This window comes from Ambystoma mexicanum, chromosome 3p (genome assembly GCF_040938575.1).
Source record: "Ambystoma mexicanum isolate Mex_15411 chromosome 3p, UKY_AmexF1_1, whole genome shotgun sequence".
Lineage (NCBI taxonomy): Eukaryota > Metazoa > Chordata > Amphibia > Caudata > Ambystomatidae > Ambystoma > Ambystoma mexicanum.
The window spans coordinates 343,144,482-343,158,771 of NC_090925.1; the positions used below are offsets into that span (position 1 = coordinate 343,144,482).

At 48.3% G+C, this 14,290-nt stretch overlaps 1 protein-coding gene across 2 annotated transcripts in view; it reads left to right on the forward strand.

Moving 5' to 3' along the window:
* The window catches only part of TBC1D20 (TBC1 domain family member 20), a 509,368-nt gene that overhangs the window by 226,350 nt on the left and 268,728 nt on the right, over positions 1 to 14,290 (forward strand). For both annotated transcript variants that reach the window (XM_069650950.1, XM_069650951.1), the window contains one exon: positions 5,547 to 5,688. In XM_069650950.1, coding sequence (XP_069507051.1) covers positions 5,547 to 5,688 — 142 coding nt within the window. The remainder of the gene's footprint in view (positions 1 to 5,546; positions 5,689 to 14,290) is intronic.

Sequence of the window (14,290 nt, forward strand, 5' to 3'; positions counted from 1 at the left end):
CAATAGAATTCCTGGGACACATGGGAAAACGTGAACTCTCTAACTTGCAAGTGTTTTTTATGGATTTCCGACCATTGTATTTCTCAGTATAAAACTACTGTTTGTATTCCCTTCAGATGTCAGCCTTTTGATCAGAGCCCATCGACTGTTCTGTTTGATTTGTGCTCACCCCGCTGTAATAAACAGTGTTTCTTCTTGCCTAGTTGTTGCTCTACTTTTATTATGCTCTAACTGGTTAATAAAATATGTCCATGCTGGTTCTGCCAATATATATACCAGTATCACTGCAACATACTCCTGTTGGCTTTGCCAAAATGCATGCCAAGGTGTGAAAATATAGCCAAACCGGCTGCACCAAAATGTCAGTCTAGCTACATAACACTTATCGTGCTTGCTTTATCAAAGATGCCTAATACATTCGACAGTAAGTAATGGCTAGACTGGCTGCATTAAAATCCCAGCCTCAAAATGCCAGTCCTGCCACTAATAACACCTATTCTGCCTGCATAGCCTGGACATGGATGACCATTAAGATTTAATGCACAAACTATCTCCCCACACTATCCCCCACACATCCCCTCTCCCTCCCACCCCCTACCCGAAAATTTGCTTTTCAGCCCAGAATTACCTCCACGTCCCTCTTCCTTGTCCCAGTACTTGTGTATGAGGCAACCTGCGTCAGACACAAGCACTTAGACGAGGAAGAGTAAGGCTAGGAGTAATGAAGAAAACCAATTAGTAAATCAGGCATTAAATACAAGCACGCACACATTCACACACCATTCATCATACACTTGCACACATGCACACCCAGCCACACATACGTTTACATTTGCATCATTTCACCATACACTCACACGCCCAGGCAGCCACCTATACATCATACACTCACTCATTCTCACACACACATTATATACATACACACACCTACAAACACACTTACATGCACGCACACACGTTTAAACAAAATACATTTTTGAATGGATTGTGTCCTCCCACGTATTCCTCATTTTATGATCATTGTCCTTCCAGCTTCAGCTTCCTCGGAATTTCTTTTTGACAGGGGGCGAGAAGTACCGTATCGTCAAGTCAATGTCCCTCGAGGGCCTCCATTCGACTGTCGACGTCCTCATTAGTATAAATGGTGCATGCAACGCCCGTTGGCTTCATTTCAGTTTTTCCGAGCTAACGCTTCCAAGAATTACGGCGTCCTTTAGTTCTTCACTGAACTTCGTCACTAATTTTTGGAAATGAAAATGTCTTCTCCGTCAGGCGCCATCTACGCCTAAGACTGGCCTCAAGAAGTGTCAAGACTGCGTATCAAAGATGTCGATCACCGACCCCCGCTGCATATGCCTGTGGTGTTTCGGTACCGGTCATTGGACCTCCGACTGTAACTCTTGTCAGGCGATGACCGAAAAGGCTCTGAGGGAGTGTAAAGGTAAATTGGCAGTAGGGCGGTTGCCTTCAAAGTCTCCTTCGAAGAGTTTGAAAAGAAATTCCGTCGAGAGATTGTCCTAAAGGGAAAAGGTCTAAATAAAAATCTCAATCTAAGTCGATCCCGCCTTTCTTCGTCTTCTAAGAAGGCCAAGAGATGGTGTCACAGGTCACCTTTGACCTCCAGTGATTCCTACGGCCGAGGTAATCAAATGTCCAACTAAGTCGGACTCCCCGGCAAAATGGGCTGCATTTCATAACAAAATGCTTAAAGTCTTCGAGAATGCAACCTGACCCCCTTTAAGGACAAGCAGAGAGTCCATGCTCCTGTTGATCTACATCAAGATGGCAAAGGGAAGTCGAAGACGAAACGTTTTAAAATCTTTGAGTCTGAGTCATAACCTGGAATTACATCGAGAGAAATCTCGATCCGCCGAAAAATCGTTGAGGGCTTCGACAAGCCAGGAATCCAGTCCGTTAAGGGTTCCTTTAAAAAAATATAAAAAGTCGGCAACTCTGACGGCCTCACTAACGTCATCGGAGTCATCAGAGTTGGACAAAATCGACTCCAGCTTCAAAGTTGTTGACAATTTCTTCGAAGTTGTCAAAGCCAATAGTTACTCAAGATAAGGTTTTCAAACCCTTACTGAAAACTTCCATCTATGAAAGTAATGAACCTTCAGATGACAATACATCACCATTTGGTTTACAATTTGGCACCCCAAATGTTCCAGATGAGTTAATTTCTGAAGAGTCTAGGTTAAAAGACTTGTAGGTTATCATACAAATCAGCCACTGGTATAGATGCCTCTCCAGAACTGGAATTTGTTAAACCAGATCCTACTGATCATGCTGACTCCCCATAGAGACAACTAATAGGCACGGTGGTGGAATTTTTAAGTTGGATCAGGCACTTTCTCCCATCTGAAAGAATGGTGGGGCATTACTTCAGATGCTTGGGCACTGCAAACGGTAGCCCAAGGTTACTGCCTTCCTTTTCTAAAAAGGCCTCCGGATTATCCACCCGGCGACAGCTCTTTCAAAATTCCAGATCTGCTCCTTGTGCAGGGCATTTTGACCCTGCTAGAGAAAGGTGCTATAGAACCAGTACCTGTGGCTGAGAGGAACAAGGGTTGGTACTCCCCGTATTTTCTAATTCCCAAAAAAGACGAGGATTGAGATCCATCTTGGACTTAAGAAACTTTAACAAGTTACTCAGGAAGAACAAGTTCAAGATGGTTCCCTTTCTCAAACACTTCAGGCCCTCCAACTCCAAGACTGGATGGTGTCATTGGACCTTCAGGATGCTTACTTTCTTGTGACTATCCATGACAAGCACAGACAGTACCGGAGGTTCGCAGTTGGCTGTTCTCATTATCAGTTTTGAGTTCTGCCATTCGGGCTGACCTCTGGCCCAAGGGTTTTCCCCAAGTTAATGGTGGTGGTGGCAGCGAGTCTCAGGAGAGGGGGGAATTCACATCTGCCCCTACCTGGCCGATTGGCCGATCAGGGCATGTTCGCCCGAACAATCCTGGGAACATCTCAGCATAAGCTGCCACTCTCTCCACAGACTGGGCTTTTACCTCAATTACAAGAAGCCCTACATGTTACCATCTCAAAGGCTCCAATTTATTCGAGCAGTCCTGGATGCTTCCTCAGGAAAAGCCTTGCCACCCGAGGTGAGGGCTCAACACATTCTGCAGATGGTTACCTAATTCCATAGTGTCCAGTGTCTTCCGGCCTTTGATTTTCTTTTTTTGAGGTTGCTCGGCCTCATGCATCCTGCATTTTCCTGGTGCCAGAGACTTGCCTGAGAATGAGATCCCTCTAGTCGGCTCTCAGGACTCAATGGTTCCAATTCTCAGGATATCAGACCACCTTCAAGTTTCAAGCAGAGTCGCACAGGATCTTCTGTGGTGGACTTGCAACAACAACATTCTGGAGGGAGAATCTTTTTGGCAGCCATGGCCGGAGATGACAGTAGTGACAGGCGCCTCACTCATGGGTTGGGGAGCCCACGCCAAAAATCTGACAATCGGCGGTCTTTGGTCTTCATCGGAGTCCAAACTACACATGAAGCTTTTGGAGCTGAGGTCGATCAGACTAGCACTGAAGGCCTTCCTGCCCTCTGTACGGGGAAAGAATGTCCTGATAATGATGGATAACATGGTGGCCATGTACTACCTCAACAAGAGAAGTTGCGTAGGGTCACTACCACTGTGCATAGAGGCAATGCAGCTCTGGTTCTGGGCAATTGAAGAAGGAATCTCGCTGTCGGCAGGTCACCTAGCCGGAGAGAACACAGCGGCGGATGCCCTGAGCAGGCAGAGCCGAGTCTCCCACGAGTGGGAACTAGCTCAGGAAGTCCATCAAGAGATCTTCACTCTTTGGGGGTACCCCCACAAGTGGATCTGTTCTTGACCGGTGTCAACCGGAAGTGCGAACTGTACTGCTTCAGGGAATTTCCCCCAAGAGGAGCTCCAGAGGACGCGTTCATAGTGTACTCGGGGTTTCCACTGCTGTACGTGTTTCCTCCATTCCCCGTCATTCCTCATGTGATCAGGAGGTTGAGAACATTCGGGAAAGCCGTGATACTGATTGCTCTGGATTGGGCCAGGAGGACGTGGTACCCAGTCCTTCTGGACATGTCCATCTGCCCTACAATGCGTCTTCCACAAAGGGAGGACCTTCTCTCGCGAGAGGAGGGTCAGGTTCTCCATCCAGTGGTCAAGACACTCATACTTCACGCATGGTTTCTGAGAGGTTGAGATACAAGGATTGGGACTTCCCAGATGACTTAATGGAGATCTTGCTTTCGGCCAGAAGGCCAGCAGCAAAATCTTTGCACTGCTGCCGTTGGAACAAGTTCAGCAGTTGGTGCAGGGATAAGAATGTGGACCCTTTTTTTGTGATACACCTATGGTGCTTTCTTTTTTATTGCATCTGGGGATTCTGGGGCTCCAGATTGGAACAATTAAAAAATTACCTGGCGGTGCTGTCTTTTTTTCAAGCACTCTTCAGAGGAGTCCTATTTTAAAATCCCTCCTGATTGTTCACTTCCTAAAGGTTCTTCATAATGTATTCCCACCAGTTCCTTTCCAAGTCCCTATATGGGATCTTAAAATGGTGTTAACATTTCTAACATGCATCCCGTTTCAGCCAATACATTAATGCCCAGTAAGACTGTTAACTCTGAAAACTGTTTTACTAAAAGCAATAACGTCAGCCCACAGGGTAAGCAAGTTGCAGTCACTTTCCTGTAAACCTCAACGTACTGTTTTCTATAAAGACAAGGTTGTTCTCAGTGTTAAAACCTTTTCTACCTAAGGTAGTCTCCGACTTCCACTTGTCGCAAAATATCATTTTGCCAACATTTTGCCCGCAAAATATCATTTTGCCAACATTTTACCTGCATCTTGTTTGTTAACACTCCTCTCTAAGAAATCTGCAAGGCACCTATGTTGAGGCATGTACATGCGTTCAGTAAGCATTACTGTTTCCAGCAACCGCACGGGGAAATGCACAGGTTTGTTAGCTAGACCAGGCAGTTCTAATACATATGTTTGAATAGTCAGTATGGAAGCAATAGTTTGCTAATTTTAATATCATTTATTTGTGTGACAGTGTATTTTTGCATTCCTTCCAATACTGCATATCAAACTATTTTCAAAAATATGAAAAACGCCCAGTATTGGAGATTAATAAGTTAATTACCTGTTAGTGTAGCTCTGCTGCAGTGTTGGTGTCTTGTGAAGTTTCACGTATGCTTGAGGCAGGGTTTGGATCAAATTGTGTACTAACCTCTGTTAAGAATTTAAGTGCCAAACTGTAATACAGTTAATCGGCACTGATTAGAAAATAGTAATTTGGCTGGGCAAGTGCCCATTAAAGAAGGCTATGGTTTGAAATGGGAAAAAGTTGTTATTCTTTGTTAAATGATCATTTTAAAAGTTCTAGGACTTGAATATTCAAAAGTATGTAAATCTGGCAAATACACCAATACTTCCAGTGTCTGATGCCTTGTCCCCCCCCCTCCCATCCCAATACCAAAGCACAGAAGACCTAAAACAGACAAAACTATTCATACCTTTTTCACTGTTGTGGCACAGGGCGGAAGTTGGCACCATCTTTGCACTCAGCTGGCTGATCACATGGTTTGGACACGTGCTCTCAGACTTCCGACATGTCTTGCGATTATACGACTTCTTCCTGGCTTGCCATCCGCTGATGCCCATTTACTTTGCAGCTGTGGTAAGTAGTAATTATTTCAATCAAAAGTATGGAGCCACCAGCTACTAGAATATGTGAGTACAAATCTACGGAAATTTAGGGAAACTGGGGGGACTATAGGGTATGTGGGTTCAGGTCTGCAGTACTAAAAGAGTACAGATGGGTCAAATGTGGTCCTCAGAACCATGTGATGTACTGTACCCGTGAACAGACCAGATGCACAATGGGAGTTTTTGATTAGGCAATACATGGGTTGGTTTGCCATTCAGACTCTGGGTTGGAGAGGGGTCGCAAAGTGTCTATGAATATTATAGGTTGAATGCGTTTTAGAAGACCTATTGTGCCAAGTGTTTACAGCACAGGAGAGGAAATGAGGGAGGCAATGATACATGAGTTTCCTAGACAGATATTATGGACGTTGAGTGAGAGGAAAAGGCCGACTAGGGAACAAGTTTGAACTAGTTAGCAGTCTTCCAGAATTAAGCAAGTATATTTTGAGCCTGAGGAGGAAACATGGGTAGATTCCAGGATACATGGATTCAGTGAATTTGCAGAAGTTGTGGCCCTGTTGTCTAGATTTTTGTTATTGACTTAATGGTCCCTTGAATCCACCCTCTTTGTGGCTTCTCCTCTCTGTGATCTGAACAAATGAATGTTTGGTCTCAAGTGGTTTGTTCTTTATGCCATGTAACTTCTCGGTGACCATCACTAATGCTTGCATGGTCCCCATGTGCTTATTCTTTGTGTGGAATACCCTATTTTTCTCTAATGTTCTCTTCTTCCTACATAGTTGGTTAGGGAAATTCCTGCACCACATGGTGGATGGGAAAAAGCTACTCCAAACCAAAGCTGTGACTTTGTTTCAGAATGGCCCCTTTCTCACCCGTTTGACCAAATGTCACCTCCAAGCTCCTGTTTTTTTCTACCTTTCAGTAGGATGCAGGTAAAGGGTTCTGCTGTCGCTTTCCCACTTTTTGGGAAGTTTTCTTTACTTGTCTTTCATCTCGGTTGATGCTACATGTTTTTCTATTCTATTTGGCCGGTTTTCCCTAAACTTTTTCTAGCCCCATGTTCAAACTGGGGTTAATAGTAGCCTATGTTTTGTCTCATGTACTCTTACGTCCCGTCCCCTTTCCTCCATACTGCATGGGCGTCCCTTCCAAGGGACGTAAGATGGAACATTTTTCTCCAGAAAAATCCTTCTTCTTTAAATTTAGAGGCGCGCAGGGGTGTGGCCCAGGGAGCATGCACTGCCCTGACTCCGCCCTCTGGTGCCACACCTCAGTCCCCTTTTCCGGGTTGATGGGAACTGGCCAATTTCACCAGTGCTCCTGGGATTGGCTTTGGCCATGTAATCCCACTCTCGGATACTTCTTCTTTGTCCTTTTTCTGTCTTTTTATCATTCAGGTACTCGGTCCTCAGGCGCTACTTGCCTCCCCGGCGCATGTCGACTTCCACAGGATTCAGCAGGTATCCATCCTGCAACCGGTTCTTCCCAACTTCAGACCCTCACGCCCTCTGCCTACGTTGCCTTGGCCCAAACCACAGCTGGCAGGCTTGTTCAGCGTGTGGCTCACTGTCATCGAAAGTGCTGAAGAACAGACTAGCCAGGTGGAGGGAGCTCTTCCAGAAGTCGCCTCCAGAGGACCTCAAGAAATTTGTTAAACTCTGAGCCAGGCCCAAGGAGGGGCCGATATTTTCCATCGCACCCCCAAAGGAGATTCCTTCCCAAGGACCCTACCGCGTGGGACAGACTGTTCAGGTCTTTGTACCAACATGTGCACCAAGGCTGCTTCAGCTACCGGCCCTCGTGCCGAGGTATCCTCGGATCCTCCCAGTGGCAGTGTTGAGGGACTGCACGGTTCTTGTAACGGATCATCATCCGAGGGGCTCAGACCTTGTACCGGCCGTATGGCTGAGGGGTCTACACCCTAGTTCCGGCAATACGTCCAAGGGGGTGCCTAAACGCTGCTCTGCAGACCCCCGGGTCGAGGGTGTCATACCTACCGGGCCTAAGCCTGTGGAGCAGGGTAGGCCTCTTTCTCCACATACAAGAGTCCTGGAGGATGCTGGGCCCAGTGAGCCGAGCAGCATTTCGCAGGCATGTGGCAGGCAGCTCGAAGGGATGACTGCAGCGCCAGACAGAGACACCCGTCCGACGCCATTCCAGTAGTTCGGCGAAGAACGAGTGTCAAGGTGGGACTGGCCTCAACCAGGTAAGTGGCCTACAGTCTACCCTTCATTTGCCCAGGGCAGCTTTCCTTTGCGTCCACATGGACAGGGTATGCAGCGGCTCCAGCAGCCCCCCCGCTAACCTGTCGGTACCCCCTGCCACCTCTTTGGCCAGTGAGGAGGTGCCCTTCGAGAAGTTCCTCGGCCTCATGAGGTGTTCTGACTTGAGTGTCGTGTAGACCGTTGAAACCTCCGTCCTCAAGTGACGCACAGGGGAACTAAAAGAAACCCGAAGTGCGACCTTTGGGGCCACAGGTGGGAGATGTTACTTCCCGGATCCACGTAAACTCTGGAACACCAATGCTGCTGTCAAAAAGAGCGAGGTTAAGTACAGGGCAATTACATTATACAATCACAATAACCAAAGGATCTGAATAGCCTTACCTATCAGGGGTTTGGAAAACCCAGGAAACCTAGGAGGGAGGTTCGAGACTCAGATGAGGCGGTCCCTAGAACATGAGGACCGCAGACAAGTGTGGATGCAGGATAAACCACCCGTAGGACTGAAGGCGTGACTTGAATCCCAAAAAGGGAAATGGCGTAAAAGTTCAACAATGTACCAAGGGATGATCCAAAGGCAAGTCGGGGTCGTGTCCGAAATCCAGCAACAGGTAAACAGTTCCAAGCAAAGGTACAAAGGGGTAATTCGAAGGAGTCCAAGAGAGAGTTCCAAGATCAAGGTAAACCAGGAAAGCAAACCAAAACGTAACGCCAAACAGGGTCTGAAGACAGCTGAGAAGCAATGAGTGTTCCGTGTCTCAAGCCTTATATACTGAGCGTTTCGGGGTCATGTGACGTCCACCAAGGTCACGTGAGGAACGCCACTCTGGATCACGTGAGCAAGTGACCGATCGGCGTGGAGATGTAACGCCGCCTCTTCTGCTGTATGTTCTCCATGGCAACTGCCAGTGCAGGAAGGGTTGCAATCGAGCCCGTAAATCATGCCTGGTCTGGAGCTTTCGGTCCTTTAGGAAAACCGAATCACATGAGCCTCGAACCCTGGAGGGAGGTGTTGGGGAAATGTGAGCAGTATTCTGGTGTGCAGTGGATCGGTGTGCAGAGGATCGCCTAACATGAGGTCTCCTCAGATGGGGGTTATCATCAAAGACGTCATCAGGGAAGTCCTCCCCGCCATGCTAGCGGCACCACAGATGCCTCCATCGGGCCCCCAGGACCCGGTGCAGTCGCCTCCTCTGGCTCCACAGCCAACTCTGCAACCTCCGCCGCCTCCTCAGCCTCCGGCTGCGGTCCCTGTACCCCAGCCTGCGGCACCATCTACTCCTCCTCCACAGGATCATCCAGATCAGCAGGATTCGGACGAGGAGGAGGACCCGGACACGCCGTCCTCAGCCAGGGCCTTCCACAAACATCTTGCTGGGCTGGCAGAATACCTGGGCCTACCCCAGCCAGAGGGTAGAGCAGCTGGCAGAGGGGGTTCTGGCTGAAGTCCTCATGCGACGCCCCTCTGCCAAAACAGGGATTCCTCTGCAGACTGATGTAGTCTCCCTGGCCAAGAAGGGTTGGCTTGAGCCCCACTCGGCCCAGCAGGTCAATCGATGCCTGGACGCCAAGTACAGGCAGATGGAGGGCGATACACTCTTGCTCTCTGCCCATCCTCAGCCACAATCCTCTGTGATCACTGCGGCATCCCTATACTCCAAGCCGACTTCCTCCCGGAACTCCCTGCGCAGAGCCAATCACGTTTTAAAGCCGGGCTGGCAGAGGCCAAGCTGGTGGCGCATGTCCTCATGGAATCCACCGTGGCACATATCGACACCTCTGGCCCTGCCATCTGTATCGCCACGGACATGAGAAGGACAGCCTGGCTCCGGCCCACGAAATTGAACCCGGACGTCCATGAACAAATATTAGATATACCATTCTAGGGGGGACCTCTTCCACTCCACCACGGACGAAGAGCTGGACAAGAAGAAAAACAGCTCAGAAACGGCCAAGTCTTTGTCCATCTTCACAAAGACCACGCTCAAGTCGTACCCTCGGTCACAGCAGCGCTCCAACAGGGGGCGTATGTTTGGAGGGTTCTGTGACTTCCTGAAATGGAGATCCAGGCACCCGGACCGCTTGCCGTCTCAGAACCGGCGTAAACAGCAAAAGGGGGTGGGCCGGGGGGAGAAGTAAGGGCTTTTTCCATTTCCCCCTCCTCCGCAACAGCCTCCGAGGGAAAGAAGGCATGACATGTCCCTTCGGGTCCACGTGTCTCCAGTGGGGGGCAGGCTTGTTCTTGAATATAAGCGTCCCCAAAAACGCACTCCCCTTAGTGAGAGGCAATAAAGGACACACCCCAGGAGGGGAATGAGACTAGGACCAAGTGCGGGTGAGATCAAAAGGGCTTTATATAAATCAATATAGGGCATGCAAAGGACTCTGCAAACTCCGAGAGCGCTCTGTCTGACAATAGCAAAGAGAGGCCTACTTATTTACAGAACATGTCATGGGTGACACAAGCTATAGGGGGCACATAATCGTGGGGATTGGGTGGTAATGTCTAGGGGGTATACACAGGATTGGCGGACGTTGGTGCAGCGCCACGTGGGGTTGGAAGGTCAGCTGGGCTCATTGGGGTGGAGTGCCGGGCCGGACATGCCTTGTAGTGATGATTGGTAACTAAACTGACATTTGCCCTTGTGGCCACATATTCACACCCATTCGTTACACTTCATGCTTCTGTTGGCTTATAATTTGTGTAGCACTGACCTCAGGTCAATAGGCAGGCAGGAACATAGATATGCAATAGGAAGTGTCCCAATACATCAGTTATAAAGATACCTTAGGTACAAACAGGCTAGTCCCATGTGCATGGTCAGGGGTACGGGAGGGGTTACTCGATCATCCTGTCTTGTTGGATTCGGTGAGGGATGGTATTACAATCTGTTAGTGCAAGGGTGGGTGCCCCCTCTTGAGGGCCATTAACTTGGGGTCGGAGGAGATACCACTGGCCCGTGGGCAGCATGTAACTGGTGCCTTAGAGATGGTGGGATTTAGGACCAGGTAGCTCGTAAGTCATGGAGTCAGGCTGTGGCGGCCTCTGACATGGGGGAGGCGGATGCTTGAAATGGGTCCAGCAGGGTCGGGAGGGGAGGCGAGGCTGTGCTGTTCGAACACCAGCTATCTCTGGAGGGCCTGGGTGGGAGGAGGGGAGATGGCCTTGCAGCTCTGTGCGCGGCATTCTGCACAAGGCGGTGTACTGTCCCTTGGGTGAGGGGCGAATAACAACATGTGGGGTCTTTAAGATGACTTGTATGTATTTGCATTTGAAGGGATACTAGCTGGGAGCCATACCTTTTAGCACAACAATTCACACCTATAGTTGACATACGAACATGAGGTAGTGTTAGGCAGGTGTATGTGTAAAGAGGGCAACACATGTTATTGCATATTGTCATCAGTTGGCCAGTCTTCGTACATCTTCATATTATAAACAATATCAGCTGCATATTACTCTTTACCCATTCTTCTTCACGTTAGCAGCGAACGTTAGTCAACATGACATATATTACATAAATGATTTCTACACATTACAAGAGTTCTCGGGGTAGACAGGGGTGTAGGGCGCCACACAGCCTAACGCGGGGGGCTTGGTATGGGGTCAGGGCATGCAGGTTTTGGGCTGGTTTCAGTTACTTCCTAATGTTCCCGTTCATGGCTGGGGAAATGATGTACTGTGGAAGGTTAACAGCTACAGTGTTTTATTTTGTTTTTTGTTCGTGTCTGGTGGCTTGTGAGAACGAGTCCTCAGCGAATCTGTCATGCGGCAGGGGGTGGGGGAAGTGTGGGCCTCTGTGAGCGCAGCCGAGTGGGGGTCAAGCTGCAGCTTTCAGTGTGTACGTTGGCTCTGCCTGGGTTGTGTCTAAACGTTTCTAACAAAATGGATTTGGCTTAGTACAAGATGGCGTCTGTGCTCTGCCACATAACGTGGTGGTGCAGCCTCACGTGTCGGTCTGCAGCCGCCCTGCCCCCTGGGCCCGGGGGCCGGTGGGCTGCCGATGAGTTATGAGTCTTTACCAGGGTAGGAGATGTAGTGGGGAGGGGGGTCCTATTGACCTATCCTCCCCTACATTTCCCCCCTTTCGTTACTTAAGTAACGAATACCTTAGCTCCCCCAACCGCTCGCGCTCCTTCTCAGCTAACACTGCCTCCTCCCAGGCTGGTGTTCCTTTTATTGGCATCCAAGCCCTGCAAACCCCCCGGAGGCTTTCCCCCCTTCTAGCGTACTCATCTAATGTGCAGGTCATATATATACATCTCCCGTCTCCTTCCAGGTCCACCCATACCTCCGTGTGCCATTCTAGTTCCAGGGGCTCTTTTTTATTGTGGTATGATATAACCTATCCACTATATCCCCATCAAAATATTTAGGTTCCATTCTGAATTTGGGCTCTGAATTCTCACCAGTTTGTACGTGTGCTACCTGTTGCATTCGTGCCCCTCCTCTGGCGTTGCCCATTGTCACCATCAACATCGCTCCATTTGGGGCTGCGTTTGCGCAGCATCGAAGACCCAGCTGGCACACACAAAAAATCACAAGCAAAAACACGATGAGGGGCATTAGTAGTTTCACTGCGAGCCCCATCCAGGATGGTACCCATGAAAAAATGGTGTCGAACCATGTGCTTGATTCTGCAGCACGTTCTTTCTTCATGCGTTCCCCTAGGTTGTGCACTGCGGCGATGACGATAGAGTCCCATTATCAGCATCTTCAGAAGGTACGAAAGTGCAACAAGCACTTCCGATTTTTCGGCAAACACCTCCATCCATCGCTGTCAACAGGTCTAAGACATACCTGTTTTGCATTGTCATTAGTCTCAGAGCCCTTAGCTCCACTTTGATCACGTTGAACCCTTCCTCAGTGTCGTTAGCCAATTGGATCAGCTCCCACCGCGTAATCTGCAGCCACTTTGCGTTTGCCCGTGCCTGAATGCTTGGGATGAGGGAGGCGAAGAAGGTTTCTGCTGAGCTGAATAGCCTGTACCTGTCTGGGATCTGTGCCAAAAGTTCGGAGGAGGCCTTTGATATGTAGTTTGACAAACTCAGTTTTCTGGATACGATTCCTTCGGCGTTCCCTTCTGACAGGGCATACAGTGGTGGCTCTTCAGTGGGTGGGGCGTTGGCTGCTGCTTGGGTCATCGTCCTGCCCCTTTCTCCGATGTGGCTTTCCGGTATTACCATTAGAGCTGAGTGCAGTGTCGCCAGGGAACACGTGCCCCTCCATGATGGTGGGAGGTGCATGTGCGCCCGTTTGCCACAGATCCAGTAAGTGTCCATTAAGGCTGCTGTTCCTTTCTTCATATCTGGGATCATCAGGCTTTTACTGCAGTTCGTGTTTCTTCCAATGTCGATTTTTCCTTCTCCCAAGAAGCAAAGTTCATTTGAGATTTCTTTCTGTAGTTTCAATTTTTTTTTTTATTTTTTTTTTATTTTTTACTTAGTTTAATAATAAACTTTTTGAAAAACTATTTCTTAATCATTTCCCCATTCTATTAAGGAAGTTCAAGGATTGCAGTTCTCATATCCGACCTACAATCTTATACATCGAGCATGTCGATAAAGTTTATCACCGAGCAATTTAGAAATACGGAGCTCCCACTCAGTATTCTGAACCACCAATCCTCCATGTTGCCGTTTGTTGGTGCATATTTGCTCAGATGTATCGATCTAATTGAATTCAGTTTAGTGCAACCAAAATCACCAAATGTTTTATGGTTTCGGTTTCCTTTAGACAAAATCTGCACCAGTTGTCACAGATCGTTGGGGCTTTCCGTCTAAGTAAAACCTCTTTTGTTCGTAGCGCATTCATTCGCAGATGAAGAAAGCGGTCACGGTGATGTCTAGAAGGAAACTGGGTAAGATATCTCGGCATTTTATTTATCTTGTTGATGGTTGGTCCCAATTTTGGCGCCAATGCCATTTTCTCCAGACGCTCCATGTTTTGTGCCCAAGCCCATTCTTTTAGCTTTTTCTTTGCGAGTTGAGGCCATTTTACCAGCATTTCCTTGCTTATATTGTCTGCTCGCATGATGTCGTGAATTCTTGTGGCCCAGATGTTTAGGATCGACTTTGAAGGGCACACATCGTCGATTGCTAAGATTTCGTAGGCGGGTTCTTTCTCTATTATTGTCATCTTCCTCAGTAGAGCAATCGATTTCCAAATAACTGTTGTGTGTAGAGCATCCAAGGCAAGTTCATGCCTTATTATTGATGTTGAGAAGCATTTCGGTAGCTTTAAGACACGTCGCCAGAAATATCCTTCCAGTTTTGCCCAGATGTTGTGATCGAGATTCCAACCGGCTTCGGTTCCATAGGTGACACAAGGGATTACTTTTTGCAAGTAGAATAGCCGAATTGGGGTCAGGGAAAATTTACCGAAAAGGT